General features: G+C 40.8%; 1 protein-coding gene across 1 annotated transcript in view; it reads left to right on the forward strand.

The window, feature by feature from the left end:
* The first annotated feature begins 3,292 nt into the window (after positions 1 to 3,292).
* The window catches only part of cacna2d3 (calcium channel, voltage dependent, alpha2/delta subunit 3), a 33,916-nt gene continuing 19,859 nt past the window's right edge, over positions 3,293 to 17,349 (forward strand). The window contains exons 1-6 of the mRNA XM_071520718.1: positions 3,293 to 3,417; positions 5,636 to 5,717; positions 8,651 to 8,767; positions 10,553 to 10,612; positions 14,906 to 15,068; positions 15,791 to 15,922. Coding sequence (XP_071376819.1) covers positions 3,293 to 3,417; positions 5,636 to 5,717; positions 8,651 to 8,767; positions 10,553 to 10,612; positions 14,906 to 15,068; positions 15,791 to 15,922 — 679 coding nt within the window. The remainder of the gene's footprint in view (positions 3,418 to 5,635; positions 5,718 to 8,650; positions 8,768 to 10,552; positions 10,613 to 14,905; positions 15,069 to 15,790; positions 15,923 to 17,349) is intronic.

A 17,349-nucleotide genomic window follows, 5' to 3' on the forward strand; every position in this document is an offset into this window, starting at 1 on the left:
AACAGAGGATCAAGCCGTGATCACCACTGCATCCTGGGATGGCATGGACCTGTTCCTGCATCATGACTGCATATTTTCTATGTGAGTTGTAGAAATATTTTCAAACACTAGCCATTTTTATGTTCATAGAATGAAGCTGAAGGAGCGCTGCTTTGCTTATCAAGTTTCAAAGACGGTGCTCGTTGGAGTCAAGGTTTAAATATTAGTAGACAGAGAAGGGAATGCAGCTCATCACTTGTGGCTGGGACAGCTGATCTGTTAGCAGGATATCTCAAAAAGTTAGTCACGGATTTGCACAAAACTTGGTATGAAGGTTGGGTATGGGCCAAGGAAGAACTGGTTAACTTTCATGTCGATTGGACAAAAGGGGGCATGGTGGTGGGAGTGGCATATCACCAAAAGGTGTATAACTTCCTTGCGGGGTGTTGTCAGACATGGCGGAGGTCCGTGCTCTACTGAGCACATTTTCTAGTTTTATATTTTATTCTAAATTGGAATATGGCAGGAAAATGGAAAATGTTAGGTGTCTGATATGGCTTGATACAGAATTACATAACTGTCTGTAGGTGAGATGACAACAGTGGGGGACAATGAAACCTGTGAGTAACACAGCCATCCTTATACATTATCTGCTAAATAGGCTAGATAATGAAATACTATTGAAATTAACCTATTCCTCATTTTGGAACCCTTTGTGGTTTCCAGACCCCACTTTGGATCCATTGCACTAAAAGGAAATGTTTTAAATAAGCACTATCAACAGTGCAGTAAATTAGAGGGTGTGCAGCAGCACATCAGTCTTTAATGTCTGTTAAAATTCACTAAAACTGTCATCCTTTATTTCTATGTACTGTGCTATAGTGGGTTCATTAAACCTTAGCAACGATGGAGGTCATGAAATTATTTAATTATTGTAAAATATTTTTGTAATTAATTATTTTTATTACTGTAAAAGCTAGGTTTCTATAATGCCTCTGAAGACACCAGGTCTATCAATTCTACCTCTTGTCCATTGTCTCTCGAAATCTCGCATATATAATGTGAGACTTTACTGATCCCCTTAGGAAAATTCTCTTTTCACTGAATTCTCCCTCCAGGTCAGAGGTCAGAAGCTACACAGGAATTATGTTACTTGCTCAAGGACACTTCAGCAGGGAGGATGTTTGCTGACACAGTACTTTCTCTCTAACGACTAGGCCAAACTGCATAAACTGAATAAAAATACAGGAATTTCCACAGTGTCGCAAGACTCTTCGGTGCAACACATTTTTATTTTGCAGTCGATAGTTAATTAAAGCATTCAGCAAGCCAGATGTGATTGGGGCCCGGTCAGAGAAGAGGCTATAATGGTTGATATTGTCCGTCATCCAACATGCGCCTTATCGGCACGTCCCAGACAGTACAGGCTCCTCGCAACTTTGATGTACGATGCAATTACTAAACTAATAAAGGCTCAAGTCGAAACACCGCTTGTGTGGTGGGGGATACATCAGCCCGCTCCCTGCCTTGACATCATTATCACACCCTAATCAGCGTTTAGAGTACGGATATGGGAACATCTCCGGGTCTTATTTTATTGCAGATACTGATGAATATAGCACACAAACAAAAACTTTGTGTCTCCATATATGAGGATGTTAGTGCAATTGTCCCCTCACCAGTCATAGTCCCGCAGAAATGATAAATAGCGCCAGATGTGGTCATGCATGTACAACACTAAAAAGTCTAATTTCATTTGCCGCCAAAATTTCCAAACCTGCTTAAATTGATTTCTGGGGTGAAATTGGAGCAATTATTGATGGCTGACATCATATCATTATTTGGTCAATATGATAAAGTAATAGACTAACTAGCCTGTCTTAGACAAACGCGCAAAGTTTAGAGGGGATGTTGGTCCTGAATGTCCCTGGAATGATTTTTATTTTATTTTTTTTATTTTTTTTTAGATATTCCAAATACATTTCTGACAATTTATGCTTATTATTGATCTATCTATTATAATAACAAAAACTACAAGATCAAATTTGGACTCTCTTAGGCTAAGGTATGGCGAGTGCCCATATCTTGCCCTACCCAAATGACGCCTATGATACTCAGCATGGTTTATTGTGCTGCTGCTGGTGCGGCAGCCTACATCTAATGTCTGCAGTCCCATTACTCACCCACAGAGCCATTTCATTTCGGGGATCTCCTCCTAAACGTATTTATTTATTTCTTCAGTCATCGTCTTCAAAACGTAGGCTATGTTAAGCTACACCATCACATTTCAATTATAGTTTAAGAATAGTCGCTTTCACAGGCTGGCAAGCTTGCATGTGTGTGTGAGCAGGGAAAAAACACACTCCAGCCTTTTCTTGCAGACTCGGTTTTTAAATGCAACAACTTTGAAACAGGTCAGTGCTATTCTCAGTCAAGACATGCAAATCTTAATGTCGGTGGGAAGTGCGTCGTAGAGGAACACCAAAGTTAAGTATTTCGCAAATTAATCCACTCCTATGTGTATTTTTTTCTCTGTCTCTCTCTGCAGATCTATGGAAAACAGTGCAGCCTAGACGGCAGCGGTCCACGCTCTGCCCAGCTGCAAACTGAATGAATGAACCCATCATCTCCAGCGGTTTTGGGTGCTCAGGTGTAACTGATATTCTGCCCATTTGACCACTAAACCCTTCTCAGACTTTGGTGCAAACAAATCGACAGGTCCGCGTGATGCTTCTCATCGGTGAACCGGGGGGTTTCCCATGTGAGAAGACGGCAATGGATGTGAAAAGACTCTTCGAGGGCGCAAAGGATGGAGAAATAGGCTCGAGGGTCATGGAGGCTTGATGTGGTGAATGCTCTCTCTCTCTCTCTCTCTCTCTCTCTCTGTCTCTGTCTCTCTCTCTCTGTCTCTCTCTATCTGCCCTCCTATATCTATCTATCTATCTATCTATCTATCTATCTATCTATCTATCTATATCTATCTATCTATGTGTCTCTCTTCACCCTCTCTCCCGCACCCCCATTCTCAACCCCTCCTCTCCCCCCTCTTTCTTTTCTCTCTTCCTACCCCCTCCTCTCTCTCTCTCTCTCTCTCTCTCTCTCTCTCTCTCAGCAGCGGAGTGCTTTCAGGACTGACAGCTCGCCCCTTCTTGGACGCGGACCTGGTGAAGGGGGAAGCCTGCAGCCAAATCCAGTTGACCTAACAGTATGTGCTGGCAGTAGCGCGCGACTGGAGAAGGAGGACCGGGATCCTGTCCGTGGTGTGGTGTTGGGACGGGGATTTAAAAAAAAAAAAAAAAAGAAGAAGCACAAGATGCAGGGGAACTGGAGGATACTGTTTTCGCACATGTGCTGCACCAGCTTCCTTCTCTTTTGGATCACCGTCGGCCTGAATGTGGTGCAGGTGGTGGGGTCCCAGCCGGGGATCCCTCTGTCAGTGTGAGTGAGAGGCTCCGCAACTTTTTATCACATGGAAACTATTTTTTCCCTTGCAGGCAAGGATGTTGCCACCTGAACTCAGTTTACCAACCTGACACATAAATCTTTTATGACCTTAATTCAAAGTAGCCTAGTATCAAACGGGTGAAAGTTATATGAAGATATAGGCAGGAAAGCAAGACTAATGCTTTTTTGAAAATGCAACTTTTTTTTTTTGGGTTGTTTGACTTATGACTTACTTCATTGCCGACAAAGGCCATATTACGGCTTAACTTGCAACAAGCAACTATTTCTTGTCATTGTTTTTAAAAGGCCACTTATTGGTTGACAGGTGTAACGCTAATAAGGGGATATAGGGGTATTCCAAATGTCTTTTTTTGCAAATAAGGAAGATGTTTGAAAAAGAGAAGAGGTGGAGAAATTCAAATATGATCAAATTCAGAAAAAAATAGGTGTATCTCAATGGCTAACCTCAAAACCATGTCCATACAATGAAATTTACCTTGCAGGTTTAGAACTGATTCTACACCAATAAGACTCATCCACTGCATCTAACTCATTGATCTCTTTTTACTTTTTTTTTTTTTGGGGGGGGGGGGGGGGAGTTCTACAATAACTAACAATAGGTGTTACAGTAGGATTCTGCTGTGTGGTTCTGCTTCGAACAAGACAACCCTTTTTTGAGACCTTATGAGCTCTTGGGGGTAAATATTTCTAAAAGGAACCTTTCATAGTCTTTTTTCTTAAAATGTGTCATGAGGAAAATTTACTAAAAGGTGCTAACTTGTTAATTTGTCCTGTATTTATCAGTGTAGTATTTTCTTATAACTATGAATTGTTACAGTTCCTATTTCTGCAATTACAATTCCGCAACCCTTTTGTTTGTGACTTGTTTAGTTAAATTGAAGCTCAAATGGATCCTTTAGAGTCAGCTTGCCTCTGTAGGAGAACCTTTTAAGCCTTTTAACTGGGGAACATTTTTCACAGGGCTTGGCTACATAGTTATGCCTGCAACAATTTATACATAAGACTATACAAAAAATACAAATGTAAACATCTATAATTCAAGTGCAGATTCCAGTCAAGTTAGCTGTTGAAACTACTGACATTATATGATATCAATCTAAAATCTGTTAAGCTCTGAATTTGAACTCAGGATCTTCAGAATCATTTCCGTAAAGCGCAGAGCTACACAGAGTTTTCTTAGTCAGGTTGCCGCAACATTGGCAGTGGATTTACCAAGTTCAAGTACCATAAGAGTTAGTTCCATGTTTTGCCTACTTTTATGACAATATAAAGAAATGTAATTTTCCTGCAAGCTGTTGTGAGTTTGTCTTTAAAACTACAAACAAAATAGGTTGGGAAAAGGTTCTTTTTAAAAAATATCTCTGAGCTTTCTTTTACAGAGTGGGTTCTGCAGTCAAGAAAACCTCTAAGCAGAACCAACTAACAACCCTTTATTTTTTAGAGGACACATTAATAGATCTAGTTTGTGTGCCATTTTGAATCCTTAAATCAATTTACACTGTAAAACAGCATCCAGGTTCCCTGTAGGACAATTACATTTACATTACTTTTATATTTTTTTACATTTAAGCTGCTGCACTTATCCAGAGTGACTTACAATGAGTGCAACTAATACCTATAGATCACCAAAATTAGAAGCAACCAACAGTAAGGAGTGCAAAGGTCAGGGCCATAAGGGCCATGGCAATATTCCTGTGACCATAGACTTATCATGTAAGAGGGAAGAAATATGGGGGGAAAAAATAAATTAGAGCTAAGGAGTAAGATAGAAGCATTTTTAGAGGATGACATGAGATACTTATTGAAAAGATTATAGTTTTCAACCTACATCAGAAGATGAAGGGGTGACTGCTGTTCTGAATGGAGTGAATCTTTAATCATCTGTTGTTAATGGGTTCAGATGGCACCTTTATTCTAATTACCATGCTTCAAATTGTGTACAGTTGGACAGTGACATGCATGGTTAGACATCTAGTTGAAAGAAACCATTTATTTCATTCACTCCTGTGTATTTGTGGGTATTTTAACAGAGCAACGGTAAACAAAAAGATTCTTTTTAAATCCCTTTCCTTTTTTTCCTTCAAATGTTCAGTGTACAAATAAAGAAATATATAATGTTGAAATGTGTACATTCTCCATATAATTTAAGATGCTGTTAGCTAAAATGGGATTTGTCATTTTTGTGTTCTAGTGTGAAGCTCTGGGCATCGGCATTTGGTGGAGAAATTAAATCTATTTCTGCAAAATATTCTGGATCCCAACTACTGCAAAAGGTACTCTTTCCTTTTCTCAATATTCCTCACATATCGTCGTATCTTGCGTGAATAAGCCTGCTCCCTCTGTGTCTCTCTTTCCCTCTCCCCAATGGCCATGTAGTTACACACATTGTATGCTGTAATGCTGTATTCTCCTCTAATGGCTGCAGACACATTTTGGTGTCTCAGCTGAATACTGATGCGTTATTTTGGAGGAGACTCAGGTGTGCTGAGCAGAGACACAGCTGTGTGTGTTTGCATTGTATGTGTGTGTGCATGTATGCCCGCATGTGTGTGTGAGTGTGTGTGTGTTTGTACTTGATACGGCCCATTAACCACAGCACTGATTCCTCTCTCATCTCATCTCTCCAGTTAACTCTCTGGAGTCAAGAGTTTCAACCTCTGGATATGAATGCGACAAGGAGACAAATTGAATAAGTGTGTGGTGGGGTGCGATGATGTGAGAGGGGAGGAATAGGAGGCAGGAGGAACAAGTGAAATCTACAGGGAATGAGCCGCACAGTAGAGCAGATTGAACTTTCTGACCACTTGGTGGCAGAGGTGGGCCCGTTCAGAAGCCTCCAGTTTGAAAAGGTCATCAAAGTTGAGTCACGTGAATGGCGAGCTGTCTGTTTAATTTAAATAGGAGTAGACCAGTGGCTATGAAATCCACAACTGAAGGTGGCACTTGTGTGTGTAGATGGTAGGCTGCTTCTTAATCTTAGAGCTCTGATCCAATAACACTGCCTTGCAATAACTGTGTTGAGTTATTCCGAGGCAGTGTGGAGTGTGTGTCCAAAACAGGTGACATGCATACATGAACAGGTAATGTGCCTCAAAAGATTGTTAAAATATTGTGTACACTAAGATATGCGTTGCATGTGCATGGGAGATCTGTCGGTGGTGTGTTTTGGTTACCAATCCTGATTTGTTTTTGGCCATGTCAAATTTAGACATACCATATACATAGATTCTTGAAAGGTTTTGACTTCTAGAGCAAAATTTAAATTTTTGCAGCTTTTTTTTTTTTTTCAGATTTAGCATGTTTCTACTTGTATCAGGAGCTCTGTCTTTCAATTTGAGAAAAAAAAATTCCAGTCCTACATTTTGCTTTTTAGTGGTGTGCTGTGTTTAAAATGGTCTCCGGGACAGGGCCTTTGGCTGGGTCTTGTGGAGTATATAGCGGCCATTTTACTCATCCTACAGTATAAATCACTCTGCGTAGACCAGGGTTTGGCTCTCGACTGGGACACTGTGATCCCTCTGTCTATAACACACATTACTTTCCTCCTGTCTAGGTAAAAAGAACACGCACAATTCCTTAAAACAAACAAGATTTAAGGCCAAACGTGTGATGGAGGCTGAAGCACTTTACACTTTCCTATTCAGTTCTATTTCCCTCTGTTTAATGTTACCAAATATGCATTTTGTCTTTGTACAACAACATTCACCGTTACAATATGCCCAGCAGATGTGTTTCTTTTTTTGTGTATGTAAGCACTTTGCTCATGTTCCTGTTCATGGAGGCATGTCTGGAGAGAACAGCGCCCAGCCAGTCAGCACAAAGCAGTGAGGTGCGGGGGAACTGACGGGTCGTTAGGGGCTGGTCATTAAGGGTGATCATTAGATGATTTTATGGTGAATTACCCGATTTCACTAAGATTTCTGCAGGGGGAATGGAGGGTAAGAGACACTGCGATGGCTGCGACTCTTCGGGCTCCCGGCAGGCCTTACTCCTGCGTTGGTCATTACTCTAATCAATAATCATGATCAGTGCTTTTGATGGATGGGGTTTAACCTCCACTTGATGACTGGAGGAGTGTGAGGGAGGAGGAGGAGGGGATTGGGGACTTGGGGTGCTGAGGCGAGGAGGACAGGCGTGAAATGAACTGTTCTGCTCCACTGCTAGCCCACACTCTTCCTTTCACTAGGTAATTTGTCGCCTCATGTACTGGTGTGTGTGTGTGTGTGTGTGTATGTGTGTGTATGTCCTGTCCACACAATGTGTAAAGTGTTTGAATGTGTGCTACTATCGTGGCTTAGTATCGTGGCTTGGTATTTTTAGATAAGGGTATTGGAAATGTATGATGTGGGTGGCTGGACAGCGTGAGAGGTTCAGGGTTTTGTTTTTATTTGCTGTGTGTGTGTGTGTGTGTGTGTGTGTGTGTGTGTCTGTGTGCCAGGTGGGTGTTGAATTATGTAAAGTTATATTCTTTTGCGTTCTGCCGGGCTTTGTTCTGTATCCGTGGAAGTCCTGTGCATCCAGCAGAATCAGCATTATGCGAGGTGTAGTTCATTATCCAGAATCACCCAAGCTTGACACGTTATTATCTTTCTCCTGTGCTTTGACTCCATTTCAATTACCCTCTTACCGTGCATAGCCTTCAGATTCAGCCCCGCCCCCCGGCCACCCAACATGGCATCTCCAGCCAATCAGAGAGAAAGCAGCAGCTTGTCAGCCAATAACCGCTACACGATAAAGCCCATCAATCATTCACTGTTGCAGCATGCATTTTATCAGCCATCCATCTGAGACTGGCTGCAGCTTGTCACCTAATACACTTGGTAAGGCTTATAAACCTTATTTAATGATTTCCCCCTCTGGATTACGGTGAAACAACACTCATCTAATGTGTGTGAAAGACTCTAAAACGTGGTAAAACACACACAGTCACACACACACACACACACACACACATATACAGAGAGAGAGAGAGAGAGAGAGTCATGATTACCCAAATATTTTATTTTGTTGTCTTGTTGATTTGCCTCTTGTTAAGTGGACATTTGTGAGGCGTCCAAGTGACTAAATTGCCTATTATGGTTTGTCCTATAATAGCCTCTGAGCTCAAAGGCTATAAAATGTACTGTATGTTTTCCTGCAGACAAAGTGATGGGATTTACAGTTGTAGCCAATGTCAAAGCAAGACTCTTCTTATGGTCATTTTCAGAAATATAAAGAATTTGAAAAGTCAGTCAGAGTGGAAGAAATTGATGGTGTGAAACTGGTCAAAAACTTGGCTGTGAAGATGGAGGAAATATTCCGGAAAAAAGCAGAAGCCACAAGGGTAGGTAAAAAAATGTCTGAAAAAATTAGGCTACCACAATTTTTTTTTGTTTTGTTTGTTTTTCCAGGTTGTTTTATTGGGGATGTTGAGCTATAATCACCTAGTTACTTGGAAGAATAGATTATTAGTATCAGCATTAGTATTACATTATTAGTATTACAGAGACCAGGTAGGCTATACCATTAAAGTTGATGTAGAACCGCCTACTGCAATATGATTGAATAGCATGTAGGTTATTTTCCATAGGACAGGCCCGCGCCGTTCCCAATCCCGGCCCACTAATAGCGGTGTTTCCCCAGCAGCAGCCTGCTGGGACCTCAGCAGCGCAGAGGTGCATGTAACCTATTTTAATCCTGCAGCTCCCAGTGCGTGCTGGGAAATGATAACGTTTATCTCATCCTGCCTGATCCCTCCTTATGCTGTTGTGTGCGACAATTCATGACAAAGCCTATAAATTACAATTACTAAAGCTCTAATTTAATAAACCCGGTTTGATTTTGTAAAGTGAGATGCATCAGCATATATTAAGGTGTTTTTTTGGAAATAATGTGTTAACAATACAAGGCACAAATTTGGTAGTTTAAGGTTTTAAAAGAAATATAGCCTGTTATACCTAAGCATAGAGGCCCAGCAGTAGATTTGCAAAAAAATCCTAAATTGACAACGTCATCACTTTGCTCCAAATTGAAACGCGTGATAAAAATGAAAGCAGTGACCTCAGTAAACGCGGGAAAGGTGGGGAGTCTGGCCACCGCCGGTACATTTGATAAAAAGGCAAATTAGGCAAAGCTTTAGCCTACCAGGGGTATCCTTTGCCTAATTCAGAAAAAATATTCTATTTCATTTTATCATCGTTTCATTTTTATGTTTGGCCGTTGCTGACTACAAGAGAACTAAACTCAGCGGGGGTCAAATGAATTTGGTCTCGACAGCAGAGTTGGCGCAAACACCTCAGTTGTGTTTACATTGCAGTTATTTTGACACATGTGACAGATATTAATTACCTGGTCGGCTCCAAAGGCAAGGGTGGCTGTAACGTTTAGGTAGCATTTCCCCGGAAAGACGCAGGCAAGCACATTTCCAGAACCGACATATTATGTAGGAAGTATTGCTGCCTTGCTGCTGAAATCTGTTCCAACCTGGCCGATCAATCATTTCACAGCTATACAACACACCATAGCCGAGTTCCCTAAATAGCCTACATTTTATGCATAGTTTCGCATTTGGAAAAACTATTAGATTGGCCGAGGAAGAAGAGTGCTAAAACTTAATAGGCCTACAGTGGCAACGTATAGCCTACTTTTTGTTTAATCCAACTAAAAAAAATAAAAATAAAATAAATATAAAAAAAACCTCGCTTGCTGTCGTTTAAATTCCATCCAATGATCTAAAGCTCGACAATTGTTCCCATATCACTCTTCAAAAGCATGACATTTGCTGAAATGTGAAAATAATGGAGTGGCAAGACAACGTGCAAGCAGCAAGCCTGAAAAGTATAGAAATCAGCAAAATAGAGCAGAAAAAAAAAAAAACAAAAGAAAAAAAAACAAAAAAATTCATCAGATGCGCCTAGAAAAACCCGTAGTCACTGAACCCTTTAGATGGGTTTCCTGAAGTTATAGCCTACGAAGAATCTTTGTTGAAACTTTGCATAAGTATAAAAAAACAAACATTTTATAGTAAAAAAAATCCAGGTATATTGCCCAATATAGAAGCTGCATATTTAAGTATATTTACGTATCATACAAGTGTAACAATGGTTCTACTTTTTTCTCCTCCCGTCAGCGTCTGGTGGAGGCAGCAGAGGAAGCGCACCATCAGCATGAGGATAATCCTGACCTGCAGGTGAGGTTTGGTCTGGACAAAAGGGGGAGCAAAGAAAAGTAAAAAAAAAAAAAAAGAAAAGAAAGAGGGAAGGGAATTATTAAAATTTAGCAGGACACAATGAAGTAGACCAAGATGAATCATTTTAAGTGGAGGTGGCGAACGGTGGCAAGGTGAGAGAAGGGTAATAGGCGAAAAAGTCTTTAATTGCGTTGGCACCGTCCTTCACACTAATGCCCTGTCAGCGGTTTGATACATAATACTTCTTTGATAAGCAACGCCGCATACATTGAAGGCTGCAGTGTCATGGGTGTCATAACTCACATTGATTGTTTTTAAGTGTAATCATAACTCAAAAGCAGCCTGTGCAGCGTAGTGACTGCGCAGTTGGTTAAGTTTCACACACAGTAACTGTAACTAAATAACAGTATGTAACATAACATCAAACAAGTCACTATAATAGTAACTAAATAACATCAATAAGATCTATGGTTAGAGGCAGTGCCCAAACTTTTTCTGTCCTGACTCTAAATGCAATCCAAGATTAGAAGTAGCCTACAATAAGATTCATCATTTTTCAACTGATATCATTGGACTCAATCTTTGGGGCTGTACATAACAAAGCCAATACTAAGAAAAAAAAGGGGGAAAAAAGGGAGAGAAAAGTAAAATGCTTTCTATCTAGTTGCATTTAAAATATGCTTCTGTTCACTACAGGACATTATTTAGCGTCTGTGCTGCTTTTATTGCGGATTTCGCAGTGAGCTTCCTCTGCCTATGCGGAGGGAATGCAGTATTTCTGTCCCATGGAGACTGTACTCTCTCTCTCTCTCTCTCTCTCTCTCTCTCTCTCTCTCTCTCTCTCTCTCTCTCTTTCTCTCTCTTTCTCTCTCTCTCTCTCTCTTTCTCTCTCTCTCTCTCCCCCCAGTAGACAAAGATAAATGAAACTCTTGTGCGCGGTGCATTGTTTCACTTTCATGGCTCTAGATTGGAAACCCACTCGAGCAACAAAATACTAAAATAATGGCAGCACTTTACAGTTAATAGAAGCATTTACATCATGTGAATACATTTCAGTCACCTCGCTTCCCGCCTGTTTCTCTGTTGGTCACAAATCCATTACAAGCAGGCAAAACAGGGCAAGAGAGTATACATTTTACCTTTTCATGTTTAGGAAATCGTTATTTCCAAACCTTTATTGTGTAATCATATTAAATCTCTGTTTAAAGTTCATTTCAATCATAACACATGACTGCTAATTTCTGCCTCTAAAAATAAAATATTTTCACAATATATTTTTACATTTTTTAATTTTTCCTTTTACCTTTAGATATGTAGATATTCAGTCAAATGATTTTAATACCTCTACAACATTGTTTTGCTCTCCTAAATATATAAAACAACGTGCTTACTCAAAATATTAACATTATTAACCTTCACTGAGGAATTTGGGCATTTTGTGGCTATTTTTTCATCTAAATTATATCATTGAACTGTTATTAACGAAACAAGGTTTAATTGTCCTGCAGATGACGTCACACTATGGACAGTTTGATATTTCTTAAATCTCAAAACAGAGAATATAACAGTCTGCTGTTTTGGGACAAGTTTGAAAACAAATGCAAAATACATAAGCCTTGTTATTCCGTGCATTGTCCCTTTGCCGATTCAATATGATCAGATATTAAAACAAGCCCTCATAATATTTTTGGAATAGGATTTGCTGAAATATTTTGATTTGTAATTATCTGCCTGGTTTCAGCTTTTCCTATAAACAGTACATGGTTTTATGGTTTTATTCTATGCTGCATTGGCATATTTTTTTTTATTTTGGCAGTGTTTAGATGAATCATGAAAACCACTAACCAGTTTTTATCAATAACCTGAAAAAATACATGAAATGCTTACAGTGGTGTTCTCCTACACTGTTGATATATACAGGCTATGTTAACACTTTTACTCAAGCAAGTTATATGCTTTGTTTTATTGCACTGTATCACACAGAAAATCATTTTAAAGGCCATAAAAAATAATAAGGGAAATTCAATATCCACCTGCGATAATGATATGATGTCATGATATTGCTCCTTGTGGCATCATTTAATCAAGCTCGCCTCCTCTGACACCACACATTTTTCACGCACCATTTCCCTGACCACAGTGAGATAAGCTGGCTGCTCTTATCTCAGCTGTCTCATGTTAGGGCAGTTGGGTGTTTTGCATTGACCTGTGTATAGTGCACAGTTCAAGGGTGTGCAGATGAGGACTGATGGAACGCAGCAACTTGGCTCTTACTTGAGAACTTTATTTAATGTTGCATTGCCATGTGGTGTTTATTACTAATACAACTTGTGCACTTTCAACTTCCGACATTTAGGTGAGCCTATAGAAATAACCTTCAACAGGTTTAGAAAGAAGGAACTTTTAGTCTTGCCCATAAAATTATAATTTCAGAAATATAAAAATTAATTTTGTAGGATGAACATAGTTTGAATGAAGTGCTCTTTGTTTACCTTTATAAAATCTTTCCAACAAAACGTTGCCAGGCTGAGGATCTCCTCTTTGGTTATTTATATAGGATTCTGAAGCCTGTTAAATTGTCATTGTAATAGTCAAAGCCCTAATTTCTGCTTTTGCAATTTCCTGTTTTTGATTCGCTCTCATAACAGTTTACAGCCTTGGCAATATTTTTAATTATTGTCTAATTTAGGAATTTGTGTTATCTTTATCACGCCGTGTATGTCGGAATATTTCTTTTTTTTAAATAGGAAAATAAGATGGTGTGAAATATGTTTAAAATCTCATCTAGTATTTTATTATACAGTTGCCTGCTATTGAGGTAGTTTCTAAACAATATCGTCAACACTGATCACACCATCACAAAATTATGCTAAAAAATAAATATTAAAGAATACTGTGAATGACTTGCTCAAAGACACGGTAAAGCTTGGTCACTCCTATGCCTAATGCTCTTGTTGATCACTTCTCAGTGAAAGCAATCTTGCATAATAGTTCCCCTTGAACAATGTGATCCGTAACAGCAGTGGAAGGAAAGTAGGCGGCTCAGAGCAAATTAGTTTGGCCACTCCATGAAGCTGTTTAGTTGTAACAACTGCAGCGAGAGTCAGGCCCTGCTAAACCTATACAGAATAAAGATTAGTGAGACCCACCATCTCCACTTATTCAAGCCAGGTAATGCAATAGGCCCAGCCATCTGTAATGGGGTGCAGATCGCTGCAGCAGGGCCTAGCTAACTGCAGTGGTGTAAGAGTCAGTGGGGCGTCTCGGAGAGCTGCAGTGTCCCATGGCCTGCTCTACAGTAATAACCCTGGTGGTTAACGTGCCTCTCTACAGCACTATCAGTTCTGCTGAGGGTGCACGTTTCTCTCCCCTGCCTCTCTCCCTCCGCAGCTCTTCCCCCTCCACCCCGCCGCAGCTCGTCAGAGAGCTGCTCAGGCGTGGTATGAGCTGTCAGGGGCTGCTTGATGGTGATGCCCGCGCGGCCTCCCCCGAGTATGATGCTGTGGAGTCCATCACCCATCTCTCCCTCCCTCCTTCCTCGTCCCTTCCTCCTCCCTCCCTCCCTCCTCCCTCCCAGTGCAGCCTCACAGTGAGCACCAGAGGCCACAGTGAGGCTGCTTAGACAGGATGAGGTAGTTTCTCCTGCAGGAGCAGTCAGTGAAGGACAGGCCAACCAAAAGGTTGAGTTTCACTTTAGGAAAGTAAGGCTGCTCTTGACTCTTCACTTGCAGTCATGCAACTCTTTCAACTCCATCTTAAAACTTCAATGACAAGCATCAGTAGCTTGGTTTAAGCTCATTTTGACACACTAGAAAACAACATAAAAACTGAGTGTACATAATTTCATACAAAATTTGTATGTACTCATGCCTGGGTATAATAGTGTATAGCAAACTGACTCTATTATATTTACTATTACCTTGTATATACCAATCCCACCCTATTTTTCTAGTTTTATTGTTTTCTTTTTTACTTATTTATTCTCTGTTTTTATCTTTTCTGATCTAGTCTATAATGCTGAGAGGATTTCGTTGCCAGCTAACAACTGCTGCTGTGCCGTACTGCTACTGTGCATTTGACAAATAAACTTTGATTTGACTTTAGTGTAAAACCGCTGAGGGAAACGCATACCCTGCCTGAAGAACTTCGTCTAGTCAATTCATCATGGATATCATTATTATCGTTCCAGCTTTAAGCTAACGAATAAAGATGCATGACATGGCTGCAGTCTCGCTGTTTCTGCGTTCATACAGTTAGCATTTGTTGAATTCACCCTGCGGTTGTTTTCTTCAGTATGAGTACTTCAACGCTGTGCTGATCAATGAGGTGGACGAGGAGGGCAATAACGTGGAGCTGGGAGGAGAGTTCATCCTGGAGCCCAATGACCATTTCAATAACCTGTCAGTCAACCTCAGCCTCAGCGTGGTGCAGGTGCCCACCAACATGTACAACAAAGGTAAGAGCACACAGCGCACGGCCGCAGGCTGCTGACACGCGTACGACAAGAAAGCGGGATTATGCGAGTGTTATGTACCTACTGAGCTGATGCACCGGGGGAAGGAGAGTAATGGGAGAAAGTGAGAAATGGTCGCTCGGGCTATATCAGTGTCACAGGCCGGGCAAGGTGGAGGTGGGGGATCGATAACGGTCCAGAGATAGAGAGAAAGCATCCGCAGACCTCTCAAAGACACTGGAGAGAGTGGAGGTTGGATGGCAGAGAAGGAGGGAGGGATGGAGTGGGGGGTGGAGGCTGGGGGGGGGGGGTTCTGTTTCTCATGTGGTAACCGTTCGGTTGCTTCTTGTTTTATAGCAGAGTGTGTCACCTCTCTCCATGTATCGCGCAGGCTCCTTTTGTTTGGCTGTAATGGACTCCCCATAGCTCTCCGCTGCCGTCTGTTCGCAGCACAAAGGGAGAGCTGCTGGCACGTCCAGCCGGAGGAGGGGCGGGGGGGGTGATTTAGTCACAGCCATTGTGTCTCCTTCGGGAGGGGTCAATAAGGGGCAAAGGTCAACTGTGCGCTCAGTAATGGTGACCAGGATGATTACCATTATTACCATTTAATTTACTTGTCTCTCTCCCACCTACCTCTCCTTCCCTCTCTCCTCGCTCTCTGTCTCTTCACCCCTCACCCTTCACCTCCTTCACCTCCACCCACCCACCCTCTGTCCCTAACCCAGATCCCGATATAGTGAACGGGGTTTACTGGTCCGAGGCCCTGAATAAAGTGTTTGTAGATAATTTTGAAAGAGACCCCTCGCTTATCTGGCAGTACTTTGGGAGTGCCAAGGGTTTCTTCAGACAGTACCCCGGTGAGTCCTCACACTCTCTGTCTTTCTTTCTGTCTGTCTCTCTCTTTCTATTTCTCTATCCGTGTGTGTGTGCGCTTGTGTGTGTATGTGTGTGTGTATGAGGGTGTTTGTGAAAGAGGACTGTCTCAAGGGAGCCGTCATTGGAGGGGGAAAAAAATCAGAACAAATGAAATAGGATCACTAAAAGGGTGATTTGGCTAATGTTGTAATTTTACAGACCATCAGAGAGGATGCATATATACAGTATCTAATTAATCAGAATTTGCCGGTGTGGGTCTACAGCCACACTGAAACACGGTCCAGAGCTGTTGGACCCTACCGCAGCTATTAGACCATTAGAATGATATGAGACAGTCGGTGGGCTCACTGCAGTGCTGGAGCACAGCCGCAGAGATGAGATACAACTGAAGATGGTGTGATACAGATATGGGCTGAATTTATATGGAGAGATGCAAAAAGGAAAGATTTCCTTCACCGATATATAACAGCATCTCAGATTTTTTTTAAACGTATTTATTCATCATTGAAGTGTTGTGTTATGTGAACATTACATTCCCGAACCTTCTTTGGCATTAACGCCTGGTGGTTAAAATGAATCTCCAAAGAGGGAAAAAATAAAATGTAAATTAAGTAAATGAATAAATAAATAAAATTTGAATCAAATAAAATTATGAAAAGAAATAACAATAGATGAGGGATATGGAATTAGTTCAATTATGCATCTATTACACATCTTATTTCACTTGTACATAATTACTGTGCAAGAAAATGTCCATTCTCAGTGGTAGGCTTGCTGTCATGTTTTCCACTGTACACACCTGTTTTAGTCTTTAGTCACTGTTCTACTGTTGGTGGCTGAGGTGGGACCAACAAATAATAATCATTTTCCTGGCAATTAACAATAAAGTCCTACTGTTAATTAACAGTAGGACTTTAAACATAAAGTTGGTCTCCATGAATCGTGTTTTTCTGTACAACCCCCCCAATATATACAGTACTGTGCAAAAGTCTTAGGCACCCTAGATATTTTATACATTTTGTCTGTTATTTGTTATTTGTCAAATATTTATTTGTTTTCTGCATTAGTGTGTCTGTAGACTGCTCTTTATAGTATGTTGTTTTATATTTAGAAACGTTTAATTTCATTATTTTTGAAAGCGTCTTCGTTTTATGGAATTGTTTTTACATGTGCCGAAGACTTTTGCACAGTACTGTAATATATCGCGTCCAGCGGTAAATCAAGATTTAAAATAGCTCTAGACTCATTCTTGATGTCCTTCCAGAACTCAAACAGTTTTGGCCAGTCCCACAAGAGCCTCCCCAACAGAGCGCTGACGACTCCCCAGGCAAATCTGGACATCGCCTGTGGAGTTCTGAAATACTTAACCTTCATCCTCCAGTCAAGTTCCCTCCACACAGCATCTCAT

This window comes from Centroberyx affinis, unplaced genomic scaffold (genome assembly GCF_046629955.1).
Source record: "Centroberyx affinis isolate AG114_WGS23_722 - 3 ecotype Tasmania unplaced genomic scaffold, CSIRO-AGI_Caff_v1 ptg000824l_1, whole genome shotgun sequence".
Classification (NCBI taxonomy): domain Eukaryota; kingdom Metazoa; phylum Chordata; class Actinopteri; order Beryciformes; family Berycidae; genus Centroberyx; species Centroberyx affinis.